A 27,987-nucleotide genomic window follows, 5' to 3' on the forward strand; every position below is an offset into this window, starting at 1 on the left:
TGGCAAATCTGTGTTGTTCGTCTCTTTTTCTCCTCTCCTTGTCCTCTTGTTTTATGGAATCTGGGCTGTGCGAGAGGAAGGGCCCATAAATGTCTTCCATAAGCTACTCGTCCAGGGGCCTGCTCCTGGTGTGCTGCAGGTTCGCTCTGGAATCTACGGAGTGAGACGGCATGTCCAACAATGCACACGTGAAATCACACTACCTAAATTAGAATTCTTCAAAAGCACACGTGAAATCACACTGCCTGAATTAGAATTCTACAAAAGCACACGTGAAATCACAAAACCTGATTTAGAATTCTTCAAAAAAAGAAAGCAATAATCAAAGATGTTAAAAAAAATAAAAAAGCATGACCACCAAGGATGCAGCGAAAAAAATAAATGATTATGTTAATATGTGCACTACATCAACCGCAGATCAATGTTTAGATTACGATCTGTCTCAGTGGTAGGAGGCTTCGTAAGTAGGCCTGAGAGTGTACAACACTCGGTGGGAAGAGAACGTAAACAAATCCACAGACAATTACAGAAAGCTTTGAGTTACATTTTAAACATTAGGGCTCGAGGCAGGACTAAAATATGCACTCGCTCCCAGCAGCAACAAGCAAACAGACAGACTCCTCAAGAACAACTGCAGAGTCAGCTATACAAAACAGCTTACAAGGTTTTGCCACTCACAAAAGAACTTCCACAAAAAGTCTTCACTCCTTTCCAACTCATACAATCAAAAGCACAGCCTAAAACTACGCTCAACCACTCGAGTTTTGGCATGTGTGGTGGGAGAGAGAGACATTGGAAAGCAATGTAGGATTTTTTCTCTTTTTTTTCGCCGCTCGGCCATGTTTACATTCCTTATTCCGATCTCACAGGTACGCCAAGCACTGCCTCTACACAAGCATATTCAATGCCTTTCCTTCTCCTCTCGCATAGGTTGGCATTTTGAGAAAAATATCAGTGTTGGTAAACACTGAATCCAAATGTTTTATTTATGCAACCTTGCTATTGTTCATCGAGGAGGACATGGTTTGTTATATTTTCCTGTCTCGTCTCTCCCACTCAACACACACACACACACACACACACACACACACACACCTCCAGTTGGCTTCAGCACGGGAGGAACTCAATAACAGTTTTGTCTGTATAACTAAGCCCATACTAGAGGTTTCACACATCAGTGAATTTATTCACAAACTGACCATCCAACAATCTGTTGAACCATATTCGACCTCTTTCATGCATATAGCAGGTCTTCATGAATAGACCACTGTAGGAGCTTAACTTAATGTTGTATAACTTATTCCAACTCCTCAAGAAAAAAAAAAATCTCTGAATGAAAAATAGTCAGCACAAAACAGGACAGCAAAACCGACGCTTGGTTTACACAAGTGCGAAGTGGCGGCATACTTCAGCTGCTTGTTTCAAAACACACTGTTCCTTTCTTCTTTCAAAAAAAAAAGACAATTGAAATTCAGAGCAGCTCCTGCAAGTGCGCCTCATTTTGTTTTTCAAACTTTTGCGTGATGAATCTGACGGCTAGAGTCTCTCCACTGTCACAGTCACAGCTTAAGATGACTGAATGAATATTCAAAGTATGCCAGTCAGTCATTGTCTAACCACGCTTTCAACTGAGAAGAAGGCTGCTGATTGACAGAATAAGCTCATCTGCTTCACAGCCTCTTATCGGGCCTTGCCCTTTTGGTTAACATCCGTACCCACCACCACACTCTGAAAGGCTAAAGAGGCCGGAACGTCTTCGACTTAAATCTCTCACTTTTCTCTATCTCTCTGTCTCTCTCACTCCCTCCCTCTCTTTCTCTCTATCCCTCCCTCTCTTTCTCTCGGTCCCTCCCTCTCTTTCGCTCTCTGTTTTCTCCAACATAAATCAAAACAAAAGCAAAACTCTATGCCCCATCCTAGTTTTCGAGGGGTCATGCACTCTGGTGCACTCTGGGATTATGATAGGTTTCAAAACAATGTTGTTTCTTCTTCGGGTCTAGGATAATAAATAGGAGATAACTATCTCAGTGTTTGTTCTCACACACATATCAGTGTGGTGAAAGTTCAAAATCTGGATCTGATTTAAAAAGCTGCACATTATCATTATAAAACCACAGCGAAAATGTCTGCGCTCCTAAAATCTATATTCTGACTCCAACAAAGCCAAATACCTTCAATAGCACATTAAATTCTCATTGAATCTACAACATAGCACCAAAGCTACTTTTATAGATGTTTGCAAACCAATAAATCTGTGAAATAATTGCATAACAATAATTGATATTGAATTAATTGAAACTCAAGGAAGAAAGGGGGAGTAAAGTGAATAAACACAAAAAACTAAAACCCAAAACTATAGACTGGGTGGATGAAGGATTGAGGAAGAGATAGCGAAAAGACAGGCATGATGCCTGAAGATAACGTCAGCCAGTCAGCTCTGTGCAGATAACTCAGATAGGTTGAGGGGACAAAGGAGGATCTCTCCACTGGTATGCATCTAGTGTATGGAGAGCGGCCATTAAGCTAATGAGTGTCAATGGAGACCTCCAATGAAGCCATCAAGCGCCTGCTCAGAATGACAATGGCCCACTAACGCCTCTCTAATTGAATGGCGGAGAAAGGAAGGGAGAGTTGATTTGGGATGGCAGAAAAGAGACAGAAAAGCTGGAAAAAAATTGAAAGGGGGTGTGTGGAGGGTTGAGCTGCTTTTCAAAACTAATGCCTGGCTGGCTCCAATCAAATCACATAATGATTTTGGGGTGAGGAAGAGAATGGAAAGTTGGAAATAAACAATGGAATTACCATTTATTTAAGGCACATAGCAGACTATTCAGGGGGTCAAGACTTCACCGTTGAGTTTCTCTTTACCACAAATATTCAAGGCCTAAACATGCTGTAATACAAATACATGCCATTATGAAATCATGTAGGGGTTGCCTTTTGTTCCATTAAAACCAAGGAGCAAGCTGACTCTCAGCAGGCGCAAATACAAAACTATGAGCTTGAAAACTACAGGCAACCTGCTGACCACTGGGGCTGAAACTGATCGTGACACCTGGACATTGAACAACCTGAACTTTCACTGGGAAGGCAGGATAGAGCAATGTCTCTCCTTAGCGTTTGACGTGACTTAGCCAACCAAATCAGGCAACACATAAACTATGAACCAGCAATTGCAATGCAGTCGATGAGATGGGGGAAAAACAATAATGCATAATTTGATAAGATCTCAAAAGACATGGTGGAATAATTTACCATGCCAATGACTGAAAGCCAAATAACAATAGAAGAGAAATTCCAAATAAGCTCCAAATAAGTTTCTTCTTTTGGTCCCAGGGTCACATTACACAAATATGGTGTAAGGAATGAACCCCAATAAGCATAATACGTTTAGCTCTTAAAATTATCTATGCAAAATGTTAATTCAATTGAGAAACACCATGACTATTGGAATATATATAGGTGTCTGTTTATCCACAGACATATGTGTATGCATGGAATCATTACCTTTAAAGGGTTTAAAGACAACTGCAAGAACACCAAGTAAAACACTGTAGCACTGATTTTGTTGCTACATAGTGGGCATTCAAGGAAATTCAGCTACAATGTCTATAGCTACATAACTCATGTGTCAAAGAAGTCCTGTAAGGCTATGCCATCAAATCGACTACATGGAGCCACTCCTAAATGGCACAAATGCCGTCAGTCAAATAGTTAAGAAATATGTAGGCCTATCAGTAACCAAAATAAAAGCCTCTTTCAAAAATATTACTTTTAAGTTGACGTGACTTTTTAAAACGTCCGTCAGAGGTGAAGCTTAACTTTCAGGTTCATGATAACCTAACCAACACATTCCACATTAGATCCTTTTCAGAATAATGTCTGAATAATAGGCTAATTAAGAAATGCTGTAGGCTATTAGTAACCGAAATAAAAAGCCTCTTTCAGAATTATTACTGTTACGTTGACGTGACTTTTTTTTTTTTTTACTTCCGTCAGAGAGGTTCACTGAAGCCAAACTTTCAGGTCCATAATACCCCACAATTCCAAATTGGTCCTTTCAGATTAATTGCTGAATAACAAGGCATAGATCACTAAAAAACAATTTGAAATAGTGAAGAAAAACCTTTCTGTGTTAGGAAGATGAAAATAAGCGGACAAAGGATCTGTGTAGGCCTATTAACTTTTTGTTGATAGGCTACTTGAAGAACATGGCGGAACTCCTAACTACTCCTTTACATTTCGTTGCAGGGGGAATGTGTACGGGCCATGCAGCCTGTTTTTTAACCGTTGGTGTAGTGGATTTATACAAACAACTGAAATAACATTTAGCCTACTGTGTGTAGGTCGGTAAGCCGCGGTACACTACTCACCGTCCTCGCGCTGGGAGACAGGGCGCCGTTGGAAAGGTATGGATTGGTAAGGTCTGGGATCATGAGAAATGGGTAACCAGGATAAGGGGGACTCTTAAATAAGCCTCCATCTTGTCTTCTTAAAGCTTTGGGACGAAACACAGAGGGATAGACAAGGGAAGGGAAACTTTAAGGATAACTGCATGGAAACTGGTGCAAAGTAAATATAAGTAGTAAGAACGATTGTTACCTTCACTAAAGTAATCTCTGGCTTTCTCGTAACTGTCTAGGTCTCTTCTTGGTTGGGGGCGCCTTTCTGCCTGCTGATAGTAGCAAATAAATAAATCCAACATCAGGAATGGACATGATTACTGTAACATCGTGAACTTGGTTACATGTAACATGAAAGTAACAGGTCAGCATTCGGCTGTCATATGCTACCACGCGTGGTCTCTTACCTCTGAATCCGAAGAACTGCTATTGTTTTCCGACTCGTTTACCAAAGAGGACTTAACGTCATCTAAATCTCTCTCGGCTGACACATTTTCGGATATTTTTTCCTCTTGTTCCCCTTCATCTTTGAAGGAGATCATCTCATCGTTGGCCCCCAGGTCATCCCCACCGCCTCCGTTGAGTTGTGGCATGTTTCTGGATTCGCTGTGTTCCTCTCACACAAAAAACTGAGTTGTATTTTAGATTAACACTGTGCATCAACTTTGTTTCGAGCCAAATGTTATGTTCCTCTCAGATTCTCTGAGCGGGGACTCGACCAAAACAGGCAGCACCAGTTCCCACGCTTTCAGAACTCCTCGCTGACATATGAAGAGAGCTCCGATTTTTCCATGACTAGAGTTTTCACAGACCCGACGTGAAGGCAGTCCAAATCCCGTCTGGTTAACTTGAAATGTACGATACAGATGTCTTATCCTGCTGTCATGCAAAAACTTTGCAGAAGTCTGCTCGGCACGTCCTCGCAATGTTATTTATTCTCCGTCTGCCCGAGCGTGGTGCCTCGGCACTCTTCCTGGGAAACAAGGAAAAGCAACTTGTGACGGTCCACGCGAACTTCGAGAACGATATCAAGAACACCCTCTATTATCCACATGAGTGTACCGTTGCAGGCCTCTGGACGTCTGTTCACAAATGGATCCTCACCACAGAGTGAATGTGCATGGAATACGCACCCAAAGACCACAAAGTTGTCTGGACTCTCCACAAAAAAAATTAGCAGGAGTTGTAGCCTACTGCAATCGCACGCATCAACATTCGTTTTCGAATGTTAAACGAACAAAGTACAGAATAAGTTCATACGAAACACTAACAACATATTTTATATAACTACTCCAAGTGTTGAAATTCGCGTGGTTCGGAGATAAGATATGTCTATCCGAGTGCGTTAACCGCCGGGGAATGCGCAGGCAGAAAAAGCCCGACTCGGTTGGCCGTTTAGAGAGGGAGAAGGCTTCACCAGTTTGTTGAGAATGCAGAGGAGAGGAGGGGTTTGCGCTGAAAAACGACACTCCATTCAGCAGACGGAGACGGAGGCTAAACTTAAAGAAACAGTCTGTCCCGATGTGATTCTTACCAAACTAATTATCGATTTGGGAGTTGTTCTGGAAAATGGTGTCGCGAGATTTAACTAGGCTACTTTAATGTTTCATGCAATTCCGTAACTCCAAGACAATACTACACATAATCCAAAATCCTACAATGTGTATTGGATCACATCTAATACGCCAACAAATACACCAACATGATTATGTTTTTCATTTTACAAAATAACTTACTCGTCTTAAACGAATGTTGGTGGGGGAAACGTGTAGTAGCCCTATAATACGCATCAAAACAAAGCCCATTTACTGTCTTGCATCTCCATCAGCATTATTTCCTTCTTGAGTAAAATAGACTTGCCCAGACACAAATAACACTCGATGTATTGTGCATTACCATAACAATAGGCCGATTTGATTTTCACAGGATCCTCATGTAATGCTATTACTGTTTCCCTTACATTTTGTGTACAACATGTGACATGGATGGGACCTTGAATATTTGAGAACAGTCACCAGACAATTATGGTTAGGGGGCAAGTCATCATCCACTTTTTACAGAGCATGTTTCACAGACAAATAGCAACACTACTGCAGCCTTCACTTTGTTGTGCTATCCTGTGTTATTGGAAACACATTGGTACAGTAATCACTGATTTCTTTTCTTTTTAGAATGACACTGGTAATGAATGGCTATGACTAAATTAAGTACATATAATATAAATAGGTCTAGCTACAATTCCCCTGCTTGAGAAGCCATCAAGTCTAAAACTCTGATGAAGAATGTGGTTACACAGCGGAGCATGTGGGTTTCTAAAAGTGTTTGCAGGCTGCTGTTGGGTTAGTGTATATTTTGTGACCGTGTATCCAGCATTGCAGTAGTCGTCTGAGGTGATGAGCGTCCCCTTAAACCATTGGTGGGGCCCCACAAACTCCTTTCCTCTCTGTCTGTAAGAGTGTGATAACACCCCAAACAATGGGTTTAATTGCATACTCTGTGTTAATTGTATGTTACCAGCACCCTGGAACTACTTAGGAGTCACACTGTCATGGTCGTGAGGCGGTTTAACTGGAGCCTTAGTTGGACTTGGTGATGAAATCACTGAATGTGTGTGTGTGTGTGTGTGTGTGTGTGTGTGTGTCCGTGCGTGCCTGTGCGTATGTGTGTGACTCTGGAGCTTTAGCTGAACTGGGTGACGAAATCCTTTCTCAATGAGGTGTGATCCCTGGCCCTCCCACTGAGACAAAGCCGGAGGGCCAAGGCTCGCTCTCTCTCTCTCTCTCTCTCTCTCTCACTCACTCACACACACACACACACACACACAGAAGCACGCACACATACCACACACGCACACACAAACACACATAGAAGTATGCACACATAACACACACACACACACTTTAAGGGGGAAAGGTGGATCTTGGCTCTCTGGGAGGATAGATGATTTCAATGTCTCAAACCAACAGGTTGCCCAAAGTGCAACATTCACATTGGCAATAGCCACCAGACTCTCTCTCACATCCAGGCATTTCAGAGTATTTTCCTGTCGACATATGAATAACCTGAGTGTAGTATCCCACCATGAAAACAGATGGTCTCCCTATGAAGCATGACCTCTATTTTTATTAGAGAATATATTTCAGGGTGGCAATCCTCCTACCAGCAAGTTATTGCTATAAGTCAGGGCTTTGTCAATGCATAGAATCCCCCCCCCCCCCCCCCCCCCCCATTTGGGCAAAGTCACTCCTCTTCATTCCTTTCCTTTAGTTTCTCTCTTTTCCCCCTCCCTCAACATTCCACTGGACCCCCTATTCTGCTGGCACCGTTATGAAGACACTCTTCTCCCCAAACCCTGTTTTATGAAGCCAGATCTGTACAAAGAGTACATGATCGCTTTCTGTAATTGTCACGGATTTTGCAGGATGAGGCACAGATGATCATGGATCAGGGAGCACTAACAACCCTCCCCCAACACACACACACACACACACACATATATATATATATATATATATATATATATAGTATATACACACACACACTGGAAAAATAATCATGGGAAAATTATCTAAAAACAGAGTTAAAAAGATTCATACAGTTTTTACTCTAAAAAAAACAGGTGCTGCATAGGATGTAAGAAATCCATCCTACTTTAAGGAATAGACTATTTTTTTTCTTTTCAATCCAGACATGATCAAATAGTCTATACCAGATGCCGTATAGGACATTCAAGATTCACTCATTTGCACCTGCTTTTCAGAGTGGTGAAAATCCTCCATTATGCCAATTTTGCAAAACGCCCCTGTCAGTGAGACATATTTTGATCTGTTGCCCTGCCTTGAAAACCAAAAGACAACAATTTTATCATCAAAATTCTATGTAAGAATATCTTTAGTAAGAATAACTTATTAGCATAGATTTTAAGAAACATATTTAAGTTTCTATAACACACAATGCTCTGGCCATTAAATAGCCTTTAGTTGCAGAAATGGTCTTAAATCAAACAAACTGCATAGGATGTGTGTGTATGTGTGAGAGAGAGATTGATTTTAAATTAGTGTTTGTCACCCTGGAGTAATGCTTTCACACACTCACCCACGTCAGATGAGACTGAGAGATTACTCTGTATGAGTTGCTGCTTTTAAAAGCCTCGTAAATGGGTGTAAAACAGTGATTTATTTGCATGGCTAGCCCGATGCCGAAGCACCACTATTGAAAAAGCTGTTGGTAGCATCGGCTAACTAGCGCCAGTTTTTGGAGTGCAGGGGACAAGCCGAGATGGGCTATGAGACATACGTTCACACTCGGTATCATGTTTCAATACACTTTAGGTCAATATCACACCGGAATTCTCCTTTAAGGCAGCCCTGGGTTTAGTATTTATGATGCGTGGGCCTTGGGATATATTTCTTTTAGAAAAACCCAAATCCTACTGAGGGTCTCCCATTTAAAAGGTAGTAAGACTAGCAGTTAATGTTTGGTGTTCATGTGGTTTTATGTTAAGATAAAAAAAAAAAAAAAAGACCCACAACCTCCTGGAGGGATTTCGTAAATGTCCCTTTTCCCATAATCAATTAAGTTACATGTTTGTACCAATGTTTTTTCTCTTCTTTTTGTTTGTCGTTTGTTTGTTGTAGTCAGTGAACAATACTAACTGAGAACATGTAATGACAAAGGAAATGAAAAACTTCTACCTTCCCTCATCCTCTCCTCAATTTTTGCATCCAGCTATCTCTCCCTCTTTCTGTCTCTCTCTCCTCACCATCGCTCACACGCCCTGCATTCACCACCAGGGTTCTTCTCTCCTGATGTAACCTGACAAGCTTTTTTTCTGTCCAAATAGAAAGAGAGGGGAAAAAAACCTCATTGGCGTTGTCAACCGCATGTCAGCAGGCTACAGAGTGACTGACAGTCCAGCATAATCTCTAAGGACCTCATTAGAACCCACTCCCCCCAGTGTGTGTGTGTGTGTGAGTGAGTGAGTGAGAGACAGGGTATATGAGTGTGAATGTTTTAAGAGATTTCTTGTGCTAATGTGTGCTTGTGTGTATTTGTGCTATATACACATTGCATTTCTTTTACAACTGCAAGTGTCATGTTCTTGAACAATAGGGTGCAGCCATAGATTTAGTTGCTGACAGGTGAGCTGCAGATGCATGGCTAGATGAGCCTTCAGGAATAGTGTTTGCTTTCACTGTTGCATATAGGATGCACTCCACAGGAGATCCCCTTCAAAAATGCTGAAATGTCACTCCCAAGAAAAAGCTCTCCCTAACCGTTCAGAAAAACTACTGTTCTAAAATATCTAATGCTGTTGCTGATGATGATGGTGTGTGTTGGGGGTGGGGTGTGTGCGTTTGCAAATCCCAAGTGACATAATTAGATGGTTGTAGCCTTCACAGTTCAACTTATGTATAATTTACAAAATCAAATGTTTGGTGATCCCTGAAGAACATTTTGAACATTCATAAAGGCTCAGCCGTCTAAATATATGAATCTTGCATGTCCCCACAGAGTACCGGTACAGGGTTGTCCCCTCCTCAAGAGTCACAGAACTCTGTCATGGGCAATTATTGAGTGGAAAAGAGGAGTGCCACTCTGACATGGCAAGCAGGTGATGATTTGGGATATGACTTCTCTCGCTTGAATCTTTGTGAGGGGATGATGGCTCTTTATGGGGCTTAGGTGTGAGTGCACAGGTTTAGAGTTGGGGGGGGGCATTTAAAATCAGATCACTGCCCTTTATCTGTGTTTATCGCTATTTCTCTCTCTCTCTCTCATTGCCTTTACTTATGTCTCTTTTAGTATTCTCTTTTTCACTCCATCTTTGTCGTTCTCATTGTCAGTCTCATTCTCTCGATCACTCCCCCTCTCTTTCTCTCCCTCTCTCCCTGTGTCTTGCCCTCTCTCTTTCATCTGTCTCTTGCTCTTCTCCATCTCTTGTTAGTGAAGAATTCATTTTCTTTAATGGAGAACTGATGAAGGGGTCAGGAAAGAGGTGCCGATCCACAATCCTATCCTGAGGGTACATTGACTGCTGGTCCGCAAATGTATGCTGGGGATGCTGTCCCAGCATCTGCCTGGCTTTGAAGTTGCTCTCTCAACTGCCTTCTGATACGTGACTTTGTGCCCATTTTTTTTCCAAATCTGAAGTGTGTGTGTGTGTGTGTGTGTGTGTCTGTGTGTGTGCTTGTGTGTGTGTGTGTCTGTGTGCTTGTGTGTATCTGTGTGTGTGTGTGTGCGTGTGAAATGGGGAGGGAGAGACACAGAGAGAATCGCACAGAGTGAATCTGCCCTGCTGCATCCTGCGCATTGGAGAATCCAAGGTCACTCTTTCATGTGGTGCCAAGCCCCGCTCGATCTAGGTTTCCCATCAAAGTGATGCTTAATTCAGCCTTAATGAAGGCCTCCTGTCACTGCTCAGCCCCCTCAGTTTTGTATGTGTCAGCGCTGCTCTTTTCTCTGCTTTGACCCAGAATGTACTAGTTAACACATGGGGATCTGCCATACCCACCTGCTGGAGGTAGGTGTGTGTGTGTGTGTGTGTGTGTGTGTGTGCTTGTGTGTGTGTCACTTAGGTAGTGAGGAGGACAGTGAAGTATCTCCATAAAAGAGACTTCAGTATATCATATCTGACTGACTGTTGGTTGTTAAATCCAACTCAAATCTTTTTGAATGCATTCAAATATGCAGTGTGCGCAGTGGTTAACAAACCGCTTTCCTCTTCCCTTTGACTAAATCCACATGCCACTAAATATATGACCTTTTTTTGTGGTTTTCTGCTGGGCTGGTACACAAGCGTTGTTTTGCACCTGCTTTTCTAGCCTATAAGTCTTTAAAGTACCCTCCCTGTCTCGACATAACCCCAGGCTGTGCACTGGGCGGGAGACTAGCACTGCGCGGTGTCAGCTATTTTATTGAATAACATCATATCCATTACACACAGCAGTAGAGCTTTTTTTGTTCTTCACAAACTAAAAAGATGCATGTGGTACTGTGTTTTTTTTCTGGACAAGTGGGTTGAGCATATTAGATGGCAGCATTAACCACCCAGAGGGCGTAACTGTAAGACCAAGTGGTGGTAAGCTGGATGAATGAGAAGGGCTGTGTTTCACTACTTTATTTCCCTTTATTCCCTGTTCTTTCGCCACTCTACATTTAACCAAAGACTTACCATACTACTTTTCCTTGGCAGGCAGGCAGGTGTGTGTGTGTGTGTGTGTATGTGTGTGTGTTTGTGTGTGTGTGTGAGAGAGAGAGAGAGAGACAGACAGACAGACAGACAGACAGACAGAGCGCGTGTTTGTTTGTATTCTTCAGCCGCTGATTTGTAACCTTAGTACACACACTGACACAAAGCATATCATCACTCTGTATAGGGAATGTAGTAGATGTTTTTTCTCACAATATGAGAAACAACTTATAATTACGAAATAAATACTGGTAAGAACTAGATTAAATGTAGCAAAATCCTATTTCCTATAGTGAGTTTCTGCAATATTTTCCATGAGCCTAATTTTTTTTTGTGTGTCAGAACAGTAGCCTCAAACCTTAAAAGCATGAACCTCTGGAAAATGTGTTATACACAAAATGGTAGACAAAAAAAGAAAAAGATCAAACAGGTATTGAACGAGAATCTTCCATTCTAGTACCTGCCCATTTGCTCGCTAGCACTGGGGCTTTCAATTGCCATTTTTGCTTCACCTATTGTAGATGCTTTTAAGGAGCATTATTTTTGAAAACTTCAAAGCCTTCCGAAAGCACTCTCTTTGTGAGTGCGTAGTGTGTGTGCGGCCCCTTGAAAACACCCCTGTATTTTCCAAATGGACAGGAAGAGGGGTGCTTGCCACTATTGAGGTGATGTTAATGCAGTTGGGTAGGGCCATACTCACAGAGACTATCTGCACAGAGCCAAGAATATGTTCCTCTGTGTGCTGCTCATCCATATCCATAGCCGCGATCCATACTTGGTCTCTAAGGCAGTGTAATGAAGTTGCTGTGGCAAAGCCACTTAAGATGTAGCCTCTTCATGTCCACGTCTGCTTCTTTGGAACATACATATATGTCCAAGACACTTCAAAACATTTTTTTTAACCAACTAACAGACTCTTTTTGAAGAAAACTAAGCAATTCACAAAGTACTGGTCAGCTATGGTAGCCTGTTCATCTGGAAACACGGGTGTCACCTTTACCTTTTAACCTTTAGTGTGCACATTATGGAGTTTTCACTAAGTTTAAAAACTTTGCTGTTATTAGATACTCCCTTTAAGCTAAATTTGGATCTCGGATCATGATACTTATCCTGCTTGTCAATCCAAATAAAGAATTAAATTGTGTGTGTGTGAGTGAGTATTTTTTCCTTTCCATCAATTAAAATTTTATATTTTCTTTGGCACAAAAGAGGTTTTGTGAAATAACGCTACATGCCCTACCCATAGCAGTAGAGCTGCATTTTTCATGACACACATCAACAGCTTTAGTGTTCGTCAGATATGTTTTGTTGTGGATATATTCACAGGGCAGGGCTGATTTAATCTATTGTACTCTGCACTCTCAGTGCCTTTGACATAATAATACACTGTTCATGTTATAACTGGTCACTATCCAGTGCGATTGTTTCAGGTATTCTGTTCACGTTTCAGAGCTTAGGCTAATTTCGGTTTACATTCACCCATCATTGGAAGATACACACCTTAAAGGGAAATCTTTTTTATTTGATGACATTATTTCCTTGTATCCAACCAAAGGAAGTCAGTGGAAGGTAACATTAGGAATGGTGCTACCTCTGAGAAATGTGTGTTCTAATTCTCCTTGATTTATTCAATGATTAAAATGGGCGTGGTGGAGCATCAGTAACGTTACCGACTGACAATGTTCATTTCCTGAACCCACCGTTGCAAGACCATGTTGCTCTGGGTAAAATGCATCTGTAACACTATTTGGATAGTTTGCCCACAGAGACTTAACAGATTATCTATTAATATTCAAGTTCTAATCCTCACTGTTGGGTTTCCCTTCAGACCAAAACACACAATAGATGAAATGCAGTGACGCTTGTGTGTTTTGAGTATATTGCTGGTTAGAGGGAAAAAAGAGCCAAACAAAAAAACAGTTATTTTATGACCAGTGCTGTCTTACTGTTTGTAGGGCACTAAGAGCAATACCTTCCCATCAATGTTGGTGTTGGAGAAATCACAATTGGGAGTCCCACCCAATTAGCCACTTTCATCCCCCCTCAGCAGCAACATCCGACTTCCAGTATTAAACACAAACACACACACCGCATTCTACAACATTTGAAGAGCTGATAAATTACATTTGAGGAGGGTGCTGATTTAATCTAACAGACTCAAATACTTGAAATGTTGAAACTTAACAGGGTGGAGAACTAATATCAGAGCCATCATAACAGCTAAATGCAGGCGTGGTGAGGAAATTAGCTCGGCCATATGATCTCTGAAGTGAACATTTTTTCATTATTTTCAATCAAGGAGGCCCATTGTAAGATGGATGCTAAGGACAGGACAGTGCCAGTGGCAGAACAGGCACACTGACTGACTGGGGGAAACCAACACGGCCTAACGGTGTACAAGTTCCAGTGTGGGACTCCCCATCCAGGCATGATATGCATGTTAGCATCTGTTTTAGACATATGGTCTCTCATATGTAGTGTCTAACATTAGGAGCGCCACAGTCATCTTACATGAGTCTTCACCTCCTCACCCCAACCCCTAACACACACGCACACACACACACACACACACGCGCACACACACACACACTATCATCTTCTCTTGGTGCAGTGTAATGATCCAGTTAGGGACGTCTGTCTCATCTCATCACCCCTGACGCCTGTGTTTTCTCAGCTGAGCGAGAGAGGCTCGCCGAGTTCTCAGAGAGTCCGGGGTCGTCCTGTAAGTCTGTCCACCCCCCCACCCCCTCCACACACACACATACTGCCCCCAAAGCCAGCAGAAGGGCCCTCTGACCTTATTTAATACGTCCGCTGGAGTTTTTATGAGCCTGACGTGCATGGGATGCTTCTCGTTATGTATGGAGCGATGCGTCTGGCAGGCCGTGGCTATGCGGCGGTGGCAAAGGCCTGTGCATTGCTTGGAGACAGCTGGGCGTAACCTGAGCCGTTCGGTCACTTATCGGGCCGGCCATTTTCCCATAGACACCGCGCCGAAGAGGGCACAGGAGGAAGAATCCCCCCTTTGTTTTGGTCCTCTGTGGGCCCTGTGCAAATCCAGCAATGCGTTGCTGATCGTTGCCTAGATAGGCCTCCGAAAAACAGTAGACTCGTCTTCGCCCGACACTGGGGCCCCCTTCTCCACCTCTCGTCACATCCGCTTCTCACCAGGGTAGAGGAGGGTGTGTGTGTGTGTGTGTGTGTGTGTGTGTGTGTGTGTGTGCGTGTGTGTGTGTGTGGCGTGTGCGTGTGTGTGCTGGGAAGGGAACTTAAGAGTCTTCTTGCAGAGGAAAGAGGCTTTCGGTTGAGGCTGTGGAGAGTATGTTGGGGGCTGTGGGAGGTGGAATGTAGAGGCCGTATTGTTCAAGAGGAGACCAACTGCACCTGCCCTGTATGTCAACAGAGCGTGGGGCAGACAGGCAGGCAGGATAAGACCTTCGATGCTTGTGCCTGCTTTCATACCAGCCAGCCTATACAGCTGCCTCCTAAGTCCAACACTGACCACAGCAGACGAGGGGGGCATCTTCGTCGGTTTAGGGAGTGCAGGGGAGAGCACAATGCCTGCTTCCTTCAGTATGTGTGGCCCAAGGCTTATCTCCCAGCTCAAGGAGTGCTTTTGGCCTGTGTTCGACTGAGCCTCTTCATGTTTCCCTTGTTGTTGTTATTGAGTTTTTTTCCCTTCCTTTTTCTTGTTCTCATCTCTCTCCCTCCTGTTTTGTGATGTTTTCAGGATGCTTTTGGACAGTCTGTTTTACGGATACAGACAGGAACCCCCTGGGGGTCGTTGTCAGGTCGCAGGGGGGTACTTACAGGGTCAGGGAGATGCAGCCCGTCCGTTTCCTCTGACTGGCCTTGGGAAAGTGCACCAGAACTCTCCCGCAAATTCCCTCTCAGGAGCCTTTCTCTCTCTCTCTTTTCTCACTGTCTCTCTCTCTCTCTCTCTCTCTCTCCCACTCTCTCTCTTTCCCTCTCTCTCTCTGTCTCTCTCTCCCCCTTACTCCCGTCACTTCGTCATAGTCACTGGCCTGTTGGAATGTGCATTTCTCCAGTGGATCAGTCCGTGCTCACTTATGCTTTACAGGAGACCCCCCCCCCCCCCCCCCCCACACACACACACACATCCAAACCCCCCCAACCCTCAAACTTAACAGGCGCTCGCTGTAAAGAGCTACGTCTGGAAACCATCATTTTTATGTGTTGCGGTGTAAAAGTCAGGACCATAAAATTGCAACACAACCCCTTTTTCAGGCATTTGTGCTCGGCGCTGCTCAGTACCTGCATTGTGTCTGCAGCTGGGTGTGAGGCAGACGGGTGTTGTGAAAAACAGTCGGCCCAGCTCGCCCGTGATGGCGGGGTCAGTTTTCTTTCCACTCTCTTTCTTTCTCTCGCTCCTCTGGAGCATGCAAATAGGAACAAAGAAAAAATAACGTTCTGTATGGGCTCTCGCATCAGACGATATCAGCTGAGTTATTTTTAACTGGCAAAGCAAAGTCTTTGTTTTAGAAATACATCCCGTGATTTTTTTTTCTGTTGGAAAGGACTCTCTCAGAGAGGTTGACTTTCATGTGTCACCCTTTATGGGTGGACAAGTTGTCAAACAAGTTGTGTGATTGCATACAATCTGTACTCATGATGGTATGAAGTTCCCAATATAAGGGTATTTGAACAAGTGCAGGCACATGGTATGTAGAAATTGTCGATACCAAAGCCAGGGCTGTGAACTTCCCTATCTCATTTCCATGGAACAATCGATTCCCACAAGGTATTCCCCCCCCCTTGAACGAGCGACATGAGATGAAACCTGTCTGTTGGACACACTCCATCACACACCGCGGCATGGCCCTTGTGCAGGTGGAGCATCAGGACTGTCGGCGTATATATCAGGAGAGACACACACACACATGGGGCACACCTAAGACGCGTTCCACCAGCCTCTCCACATTCCACACACCCACTGATGGGCAGCTGGCCCGAAAAAATCACTGAACCTGGAGTGTCAAGTGTCCTCTTCACACCCTGCACATCCGTACATTTTATTCCTGTCAGCCGACTGTCGAATACGACAGTGTATTCGTCTTTCAGCGCGTTTTCAGGAAACTGCAGGGAAGTTTTGAACGTAGCTTCAAAAAATGATGGAGCCATCAAAAGACAGGAAAACTGGACACTGTTGTCTGGTAGTCAGAGTATAAACACATCTGAGGACAAAAATAAATTGTGTACATTGCCTTTAACAACACAAAGGAGTGGTCAAGGTCACCCCAAAAGTGAGTCTCTAGGTCAGTAGTTCAGTGATGTCCATAAACACATGGAGGACACTTAGGGCCATGCACTTACTACGCTCATTCTGAAGGAATGAAGACCATTTTTTTCCCATATTGGCCATATTGGCAGCATTGGACCCAGAGTCTTTGCAGTAAGTGCTTCTTGGAGTCAGAGCAGGCATGGTAAACAGAAAAGTGTCCAAACCTGCCCAGAGACGACCACGTTTTTTTTTTTTTTTTTTTTTTTTTAAAAGCTTCAGTTTTTTGGAGGTTGTACACGCCACCCGTGGGGCTTTTAAGTGGTGTGGGGGGGCAATATCAATTCGCCAAAGTTGACAGGTGTATGAAGACAGATAAATCTCTGAACTGACCCATCTGATGAGCCCACTATTCCAAATATTCCCATAAATGAATGGTCAGAGTAGTGAAAATCACAACCTGAACTTGTAAATGACGAGAACAGCATAACTCCACCACCTCCTTATCCTTGTTGCCTCTATGATTGCTTATACTAAATGCAAACACAATGACGATTTATATCCATGTTGAGCTGATTGGGACATGGAAGTCTGGTCAAAGATTGGTGTCTCTTGTGTAGCAAGGATGTGTTATTTGTGCATTGGTACTCAGTCATAATGCATCATTCTTTCATTTACCCCTCTCACTGAGAGTGAGGTGTCTAGACTCCTAATCTGTAGCCGGCCTACTACATGCCCACTGGATCTCATTCCGATCAGCCTCCTCCAAACCTTACCTCCTACCATCAACAAAGATGCATGTGATTAATGCTGCACTGGCCTCTGGTACATTTCCATTAAAATGGCTCAGGTAACACCGCTGCTTAAAAATCCTTCTCTTGCTCCCATTCAAGTGGAGAACTATCGGCCAGTCTTGCTCGTCCCATTCCTCTCTAAGACTATCGAAAGGGTGGTTTTCCAAACAAGTCACAGAATTCCTATTATGGAATGACCTCCTTGAGCCTAATCAGTCCGGCTTTAAAGGTGGCCACTAGGGATGTGTATCGGCAAGGACCTCACAATTCGATACGCATCATGATACATCGGTCATTGTGATATGATACATATTATGATATATTGCAATACTTTTTACCGAATATGTAAAAATAGAGCTGGAAACACAATTTGCTGTGTACCACCTGGGCAGTAGAATATGTAGATCACATTATACTGATAATTCAAAAATATTGCAATAGTCAGCTGTATAGACAAAATGCTTAATGCTTTAATAAAAAATATTGGCTGCAATAACACGTTACATTTATATAGCGCTCAAACTGCTTCACAGGGAAGGAGGAACCTCACTAACCACCACCAATGTGTAGCACCCACCTGGCTGATGCACGGCAGCCATTATGCACCAGAACGCTCACCACACACCAGCTTGTGTGGTGGAGAGTGAAGGAGTGAATGAGCCAATTACACTGTGGGATGATTAGGGGGCCAGATAGAATAAGCCAGGTTGGGAATTTAGCCAGGACACCGGGGAACCCCCTACTCTTTGCAATAAGAGCCATGAGATCTTTAATGACCACAGTGAATCAGGACCTCGGTTTAACGTCTCAAGGACGACATCTCCAACATGTCCCGTCACTGCACTGGGGCATTGGGATCGATCTTTTTTCCCTTATAATCTTCTTATACTAAATGCAAACACTGACTGCCCCCCCCCTCTATCTCTCGTGCGTGCTTTAAGTAGTCTATGTTCCAAATTATGTTTTATGATAAGGTAACATTCAAGTTAGTCAACTTTGCAAAATACATTCGGGCTACTCTCAAACCATTTGGGGCTGACGCCCCGGCAAAATTGTCTGGTAACACTTATGTTCTGTGTGCTATTGTAGTTGCATTTCCAGATCAAATGTCTGTTCTTGGTCTTGGATTTTGGGAAATAAATTGCTGGCCTGTACTTTGCCTTTGTAGAATCGAATTGTATTTGTTTTCTAAGCATAACATGAACCATCTTGCTATTTAAAACGCCACTCTGCTAGGTGGCTCTAGGCTATATAGTTCGTTAAATGCGACTTATAGTCCAGTGCAGAGAATACGGTACTCATCTTGCTCGACTTCTCTGCTCCTTTTGACATGCTCAACCTCTACATCCTACTCTCAAACATGGGCATTACAGCGACTCTTATGCACAGCGCACTGCTGAATGGGCTTACGTCATCCGTTGCCAAACTGAATTGTGGGTCCGTTGTGTTGCGTTGCTCCCGTCGCTTGCGTTGAAATTTTTGCTGCACCGACGAACAACAACAGAAGGCGCCAGCCAATCAAGTTACGGTTATACTTCAAGTAATTTGCATAGCTACTGTCGGGAACACCCACTGGCCTGCGTTGACAGAAAGCTGTGTGTGGGAGTCGTAAGCCTCTCTAAAACAGAAACGGGGCCCATTGCACAAAACTGGGATAAGGGATTAAGCTGGGATATCTTGGTTATCCTGGCTCAATTTATCTGTGATCCGGTTGCACAAAAGCGGGATGGGGGCAGCAGGATATGTTATGGTATAAGATACCATGGAGATTTATTCTGTGAAGTTAGCCTGCTCCAGACCAGGCTAAGTTCCAGGATCAATTTAATCTCATCCCTTATCTCAGTCAGCAGTCACCACAAACGGAAACCAATAGTTATTTCACTGCCCACTACACATTGTTATCACATATAACTAGACCCACAGTCATTATTTAAACATTTGTGATCATTAATTTATATTAGTTTCCCATAGACTATAAGGCTATATATAAAATGACGGAATATAGGGTCACAGAGAAGAAAAAAAATCCAAATTCCTTGGCCACTGCAGGACATATTTAACTTAAATTTAAAGCACGCATATTAACTAATGTAACACCTATGTGACCCTGCAAGGTAAAAACCAGTCGCTTTGGTCAAATTTACAAAATTAAGTTATTGTACTCAGACAAACGGCCATAAACTAAGCTTTCCAACGATATGTATATCGAGGGTATTGAAAAAAGTATCACTAAGATAATCGCATGTTGGCATGGTTCTCCTGTCACGATATACCAGAAGAGGAGAAAATCACTTTTTTAAGTAAATTGTCGCGTGCGATAGTGTGAGGGCACAGCTATGATTAGCCTTACGGTAGCATGACTTTGAAGCGGGTGACTGACTATGCAGTTTCAACCGTGCAATGAGTCTTTTTCTGCCCCCTAGTTAATACCTGGGACGGTCATAAGGTGTCATTATAGAATATAATTAATGTATTTCGGGGGAAGTAAGGGGAGAGGAAGTTCTGTGTGTAGATTGTGTATAGCCTAGCAATACTTTTAAAATGTGCTAGCCTACTTCAATGGAAAACTTCTCCTGGTCCCTAAAATTACGCCAGGATATTTCTAAAAGTTTGTGCTTTTGACTGTTCGTGCCCTGAAAGGCAAGTCTTTCACATTCATATTCAGTTACATCTGCCAAGAACGATATATTACATTACATTACATTACATTACATTACATTTGGCTGACGCTTTTTAGCCAAAGCGACTAACAACATAGTAAACAGTTTAAGTTTTAGAGCAGTTCTCAACCATTTTAGGACAATTTAAAAACATTAGGGTACAGTAAGAATAAGTGCATCAGTGAGTGCTGTTTTTACTTGTCAGTTTGAGACGGCTGGTGAGTGCTAGGATCAGTAAGACTTGTTGTAAGTGTTGCTATGAGAGGAGATGTTCTCTAAAGAGCTGGGTCTTCAGGAGTTTTCTGAAAATGGAGAAGGATGTCTCTGCCCTTGTAGGAGCTGGCAGTGTGTTCCACCAACGAGGAACAACAGATGAGAAAAGTTTGGATTGGCTTGAGCGTACCGGTGGTAGAGCTAGACGTCGTTCGTCTGAGGAGTGCAGCGGTCTGGAGGTAGCGTATGTCTGTATGAGGGCATTCAAGTAGGTGGGAGCAGAACCGGAGACTACTTTGTAGGCAAGCGTTAGAGCCTTGAATTTGATGCGGGCCGCCATAGGTAGCCAGTGTAGCTGGATGAGCAGCGGGGTAACATGTGCCCTTTTGAGTTGGTTGTAGACCAGGCGCGCCGCCGCATTCTGGATCATCTGAAGTGGTTTCACTGCGCAGGCTGGGAGACCTGTCAGGAGGGCATTGCAGTAGTCGAGTCGTGAGATGACTATTGCCTGAACCAGAAGTTGGGTAGCATCTTGAGTCAAGTAAGTCCTGATTTTCCGTACGTTGTAGAGTGCGAAACGGCATGACCGGGCGACTGAGGCAACATGATCTGAGAAGTTTAGTTGGTTGTCGAGAACAACTCAAATTTGACTCCCTGTCTGTTTCACCTACCAGGACTGGTAGGTGAAACAGACAGGGAGTCAAATTTGATGTTGATGTTGTGATGTATGGTAGGTTTAGCTGGGAGGACCAGTAGTTCAGTCTTTGAGAGGTTCAGCTGGAGGTGGTGTGCCTTCATCCATGTAGCTATGTCTGAGAGGCAATCCGAGATCCGTGCTGAAACCAAGGGGTCATCAGGTGGAAAGGACAGATAGAGCTGTGTGTCGTCTGCATAGCAGTGGTATGAGAAGCCATGCGAACGGATAATCTGTCCCAAGGAGGTGGTGTAGATAGCAAAGAGAAGGGGGCCCAGCACTGAGCCCTGGGGGACCCCTGTGGTGAGATGGTGAGGTGCAGATAGCTGACCAAGCCATGATACGTTAAACAAGCGTCCTGTGAGGTAGGATTCAAACCAGGAGAGAGCAGAACCGGAGATTCCCATGTTAGCGAGTAGTCAAGCGAGCGATAAGTCAAGCAGAATGAGTACTGATGACCGAGCGGTTGCCCTGGCTTCTTTTAAGGCTTCTGTTACAGACAACAGAGCCGTTTCGGTAGAGTGGCCACTTTTGAACCCAGACTGATTTGGATCCAGAAGGTTGTTCTGTGAAAGGAAGTCAGAGACCTGTTTGGAGACTGCTCGTTCAATGCCTTTGGATAGGAAAGGCAGGAGTGAGACAGGGCGGTAGTTCTCGACTTGAGCAGGGTTGAGAGAAGCTTTCTTAAGTAACGGTGTTACCCAGGCCATTTTGAACGCTGTTGGAAATGTGCCGGAGGTTAGCGAGGCATTGATAACATGTGTGATAGCTGGAGCGATGGTCGGGCTGATGGACTGAAGTAGGCTCGTAGGTATAGGGTCCAGCGAGCATGTGGTAGGACGGCTGCATGTCAGGAGTCTAGATACTTCACTCTCGGAGAGAGGCGTGAATGCTGAAAAAGATGTTCCAGCAGTCCCTAGAGGTTGTAGGAGTGCGGTATCTGAGTCAGATGCGTTGAGTGGGCATGTAGAGAATTGACTGCTGATTGCCGCCACTTTGTTTGTAAAAAATGAGGCGAGAGTATCTGCAGTAAGGCTGGATGGAGGAGGAGGCAGCTGAGGGTTGAGTAGCGATTTGAAGGTTGAGAAAAGTTTTCGAGTGTCTGTAGCGCTGTTGATTTTGTCATTGTAGAAAGCCGTCTTAGCAGCAGTGATGCTGGCTGAGAAGGAGGTCAGGAGTGTCTGGTAGTTTTTGAGGTCATCAGTTAGTTTGGATTTGTGTCATTTCCTCTCCGCGGCTCTAGATATAGAGCTGACACATTGAGTAACGAGTAGGCTAATGAGTAGCCTATGTAAATTAGCTCTACCGTACCCTACCATAAAACCTTATAGCGGCGTGGACAAAGGGAATGACTGTATACTGTCAAATTATGTGAAAACATGAAATTCGGAATTTTTACCTGTACGTTCGTTTATCGTGGATTTTCTCAAAATAGCACCGTGCGCAAAACGACTGGTTTCGCCTTGCAGGGTCACATATTGGTCCCTCACCAGCCGACCACTGTCATCATCAGTGAATATTGCTTTGCTTCATCACTGTGGCGGTGTTGCCTTTCTTTTCAATTATGTCTTTCACATACTCGCCATTCCCAACCTGTCGTGCGACAATGTGACGTCACGGGAGCGGCGTAACTATTTATACTCACCTATGATACTCACGCGTCGTTCCTTTTCCCTGTTGGTGGAATGCCCTGCCAGGTGTTCCCAGAGCAGGCGTTTCCCTCTCTATCTTCAAGAAGCCCTGAAAGACCCAACTCTTCTGAGAGTACCTCTTCTCCTATTACAGCTAACTATCCAACACACCTAACACACACTTACCATGCGCTTCCTTCCCTCTACCTTCTTCTCCAAAATACCACTACCTCCGTCGACTACATTTGAACTCATATTTAAACTTATGTACTCTCATCCTCTGGTAGTAATATTTATTGTAGTAGTATTTTTGTTACCTAAGGACTCCTTTTTAACGTAGCTTGAATGTCATTCCTCATTTTGTAAGTCACTGTAAAAGCATCTGCTAAATGAATAGGAGTAGGAAACATTGTTCATTTATTTTTCAGCATTATTTTGTTTGTAACACTTATATGGTGTTTAGAAATGTGGAGTACTCTTACCCTACCCCATGTGATTGCCTTCAACTGTTAATAGAAAATGTTCCTTACTTGGGATGGAAATTCGAAGGTCAGCACAATGTAACACAACCTCTCCTAAAAATATCCAAAGCCATTTCTGAAATCTGTCATTCTTTTGCTCTCTCTCACTCACTCTCTCCTCCTGTAGCTGTAACCTATGTGACAGGATTGTCTTCTCCAGTCTGCTGTGTTTTATTCTGCAGTGTAATTATCACTTTGTGAAAGAGCCCTGCGTCTGCCAAGCAAAATAAGTCATTCTGTGAGGCTGCGCTGTCTTACTTCTCCTACTAGCGACGCAATGCGACTCGACTCAGGCCCCATGCAGCTGTGGCGTCCATGAGGGCCGCGCGGAGCAAACAGCGCTCTGCAGCTGGACTCCCGAAGATGCAGGGAGAAAGGGGAATTTTAATTTTCTGTTCTTTGGCACCAGTCAGATTTATATGCTCATAGAAAAATAAAGAAAAAAAGAGAGAGGGGGAAAAAATCACCCCACCATGTCATGGGGAAGGAGAAGGAGAACCACCCCCCTTGCCCCCCCCCCCCCCCTCCCCCCCACCTTCATCCCCCCAGACCCGTGATGTACACACATCCAGTCAGGCACAACCTGGACAGGAAACTAGATGTATAGCAAAGATGGGCATAATATACAGTACACATCTACAACTCATTTTGTAATTATCGGTGCAATGTTTGACATATCATTCCAAGGGTCCACCTGAAGCCAAAGCCTTACATTCCATATCCATATCAGGTCATCAAGCACACCATGTTTTTATATGCACGGGTGTACCTGAGTACTGAGTATCGTCAATCAAATATCTGGACAAAACAACTTGGACATAACCCATGCACAGCAGCAGCGGTCATGATAAATGTGCAGGTGTCAGAGGGCACGTGTAGTTTCCAGGCCCCATGGCTCTAATCGACGACTCGGTCAGTGGCACTTTTCAGTCCTTGCTTAGAGGCAACACCCACTCTACCGCCTCCTCTCCTGTGATGAATGCTTTAATTAATAACCCCCCCCCCCCCCCCCCCAACCTAATGGGCTAAACTGTGGGCCACTGTTGTGCCATCGTTTCCATCCGGGGAGCACACGGGGTGGGTTTTTTCTCGAAAGCGTATAAATCACTGTCACAGATCCCTAAAAGCTAATGCTTACTCCTTTCCTGGATTCCTTTCCTCCACCGTGATATGAAAACAAACGTGCAGCGGTGGTGCTCCAAAACCATTTCCAGCTGTCATCCCTCTCTCTACCGGTGGCGATTAGGATCTAGTAGAGGCTAGGGCAAGGAGGGTTAAACCTGCCGGAGAGATCCAGGACGTGAAACTCATACGGCACACTCGCGTCTCGGCAGGCAGGACTACGCGTGCTTAGCCAAAGCAGGTGAAAGCAGAGCCCTGACACTTGTCAGCAAAATAAAAAGAACATGAAATCACATTACAGTTACACACAGTATTACTTGATCTAGAGTTACACGGTCATCTTACACTGATCAGTCATTTTGTCTCTCAGGTGAAGAGGCAGCACACAAAAATGTATTCAAGTTCTGAGAGGAACAGTAAGTGTTTTACCCTTTTACATGCTGAAACACCTGGTGATATGTCTTTCATATGCCCCCCCCCCCCCCTGCCTCTCTACTGGAATGCTCTCTCTCTATATGCCTATTTTGTTTGCTGGCCTATGGCAGGTTAAACAGTACAAATCAGGGCAATAGGGCTTTAGATGACCCACAGATAACGGGGGACCAGAGGTCTTCCGGGCCACACAGAAGGCCACCGGCATTCCCTCGCCATCACCCATCTGGATTAATCAACCGGGCTGGGCCCCATAAAAAAGATAGATGCATCTTTGAGGATGTCCAGAGAGCAGAATGCAGACAAGCCCTCGTGAGAAATAAATTATGTGGATGGACTGGACGCATTAAATCTCTTTAGTTATACTTTGGAAAGCCCAAGGGGGTTAAACTAAGGAAGCACGTGGAAAAAGAGTCGGAAAAAAAAATCGTACTTTTCGGATAGCATAAATCAACCACGGCATTGTAGTTCAGATGGATTTTTGACTTTTTATCACAGCAAATGATTTTTTTGTGCTTTGAAAGGTGATTACATTGTGGTTTCTGCAGTAGAGTTGTTTGGTATTCATTTTGTGGTTTTGAAGGAATTTATAATGGGTGAGAATTGTGTTTGTGTACTGTAAATAAATGCTTGTTCAGAAAACAAATCAAAACTGAAAACATTCATTACAAAGGAAATCCAACTAACCCCGTAGATGACATATGATGCATAGATGTTGCTTGACAAACAACTTCACTTCTCAATAAGCTTACAGCATAATTATTGTACATACAAGTTAAGCTTTTAGTTATAGTTGAAAACCTTTTTCTAAATGGACTCCTCCTATGCTGTAATTGTATCTGTCTTTTATTTAATGTTTAATCCAAAATATATAATATAAATATGAATCACAAATGGAGACATTTTTTACAATCTTGTTCAAATATTTCTATAACCTTTACCACCGAGGGTTTTTACCCAAAGCTCTGATTTTATGTCTCAGTGTATTTTTCTTCTGTAAAAAAGCTGTACCATAAAAACTAAGCCGAGAAGCCTGGACCACCTGGTCAAGAACAACAGAATGCAAAAAGGCCATGCTGGGTTAATAAGGCACTTTCAGGGCTCTCCTGTCCTCTTTGCCCCGTCACCTGCAGGGCCCGCATCATCTGCGCAGGGCCACATGGCTGGCCAGAGAGAGGAATGCCTGAGACCTCCCCGCGCAGAGGCCTCAGTCCACCATTGTCCACAAGGCAGCCCCCCCCCCTCCTCCACGAGCACTGCTCTTTGCATCCCAGGCACCCACTGTAGCCAGACAATAGCCTTGCCTGAGTGTGCATGCAGTGGATGTGACATACAGTGCCTGAGAAAGTCTGAATCTAAATGTCACCTCTAGTGGAGATAAAAGTTTTAGAAGTGGTGTGTGTGTGTGTGTGCGTGTGTGTGTGTGTGTGTGTGTGTGTGTGTGTTGTTGACGCTTACATCAACAGAGGCATCAGGCTGACTTCCTAAATGTCATGTCAAACTGCACGTTGGAGTGTGGAATACCTCTATACAGCCATTAACACAATGTGGATTTATGAGTGCCTTGTAAGTCCTTTCTGAACACCTTTGTTTTACAGAGATGTCTTATATTTCCATCAATAATACCAACACAATAGAGTTTATAGTGTCATAAAATATATTTGTAGCAGACAGGCTTGCAGGCCGAATCAAATTTCAAGTACTAAAGGATATGAATTGTTGTCATACTGCCATAAACTGACCTCTGACACCGAATAGAAATAGCCATGACCTGTTTTATATTAACCTTCAGTAGTGGACTGGGCAGTAGTGCTCAGACGATTTTTATTACTGTAAGTCCACCCCCTCACACACACACACACACACACACACACCGACACACACCGACACACACACACAAAATGACACTAATACACACACACACACACATACACACACACACACACACACACACAGCCCCTCCAAACTGCCTCTCTCTGTCCAAGTCAAATCTCAGCACCATTTACAAGACCGGTGGGAAAGCGCAGGTATGCCTTTATGGACAAAAACACACCACGAGACATAATAAAGATACACAAAGCCGAGCCAAGTGTGGGGAAGAAAAAAAAAAAAGAAAAGTCCTCCATGCAAACGCGCGGGTGGGGCGAATGGACTACAGGCAATCAGGAAGTTTATTATGAGCCGGTGAGTCGATCCATTGTGTCAGTGGGCCCTCTTTTCAGTGTTCCCTGCGCCTGGCCCTCGAAAGAACTGCAGTCTGAAAATGAATGAAAGTGAAAAGGAAAGACAGGATAGAGGGGGGAGAAAAAAAAGAAAGAATACATTTTAATGTGTTTTTTGTCTCTCTTCTTCCCCCCTCGAGGAGGCTGGGCAGGCCGGCAGGGCCCTCTTTATCATGACTTGCATCCAACCTCTCACCTTCCCCCCCTTTTGAGCTCTTTGGGAGCATCCTGTGACCCCTGACCCCAGAGACAATGGAGTCCGGGATGTTTCCCAGTGTGCGGCGACACGGTGGACAACAGGAACATGAGGGGCCGCTCCTGGGAAACAAACTGTTTATTGTGCGACAGGATGGACAGCGCGGCTAGCATCTACCTCTCAGCTGCCCCTCTGTCTCTGTCCCTTTCTCTCTCTCTCTCTCTCTCTCTCTCTCTCTCACACTCTCACTCTCTGCCTCCCGATGTCTCAGACATAAACACACACACACACACACACACACACACACACAGACCTATACACACTCAGATTCCCCCAGACACTAATATCCATACAGTGCATTTCCATTCAAATACATTTACAGATACAGACATACACAAAGAGACTCATGAATGCACACACACACACACACACACACACACACACACACACGACACACTTGACATTCTGGTTCAAATACCCTCTCCAACAGAGAGAGGAATTTAGAACATCACAAACTTTGACATCATTGATTGACAATCCTTTTTGTGCTTTAACATGAAATTGTTATTACTGACATCGTCATCAAGTGAAAAATCCAGCGTTTAATTCCAGTATAAAGCAAACATGCACAGTCCCAACAAAAGCGAACAAGAGCACTTCTATAACAT

The 27,987-nt window shown here is 43.8% G+C and overlaps 2 protein-coding genes across 3 annotated transcripts in view; one reads left to right on the forward strand and one right to left on the reverse strand.

The window, feature by feature from the left end:
* LOC121714764 (transcription factor 7-like 1-B) overlaps nucleotides 1-5,858 on the reverse strand; it is a 50,685-nt gene extending 44,827 nt beyond the window's left edge. Inside the window, exons 1-3 of one of the 2 annotated variants that reach the window (XM_042099813.1) lie at nucleotides 4,811-5,858; nucleotides 4,603-4,675; nucleotides 4,374-4,498 (exon numbers count right to left, since the gene is read on the reverse strand). In XM_042099813.1, the coding sequence (XP_041955747.1) occupies nucleotides 4,374-4,498; nucleotides 4,603-4,675; nucleotides 4,811-4,996 (384 nt within the window). In that variant the 5' untranslated portion in view covers nucleotides 4,997-5,858. The remainder of the gene's footprint in view (nucleotides 1-4,373; nucleotides 4,499-4,602; nucleotides 4,676-4,810) is intronic. The other variant, XM_042099814.1, reaches the window with a different exon arrangement.
* Nucleotides 1-27,987, forward strand: part of LOC121714755 (oxysterol-binding protein 2-like) — a 765,489-nt gene that overhangs the window by 634,717 nt on the left and 102,785 nt on the right. The window lies entirely within an intron of this gene.

Source organism: Alosa sapidissima, chromosome 8 (genome assembly GCF_018492685.1).
Source record: "Alosa sapidissima isolate fAloSap1 chromosome 8, fAloSap1.pri, whole genome shotgun sequence".
NCBI lineage: Eukaryota > Metazoa > Chordata > Actinopteri > Clupeiformes > Clupeidae > Alosa > Alosa sapidissima.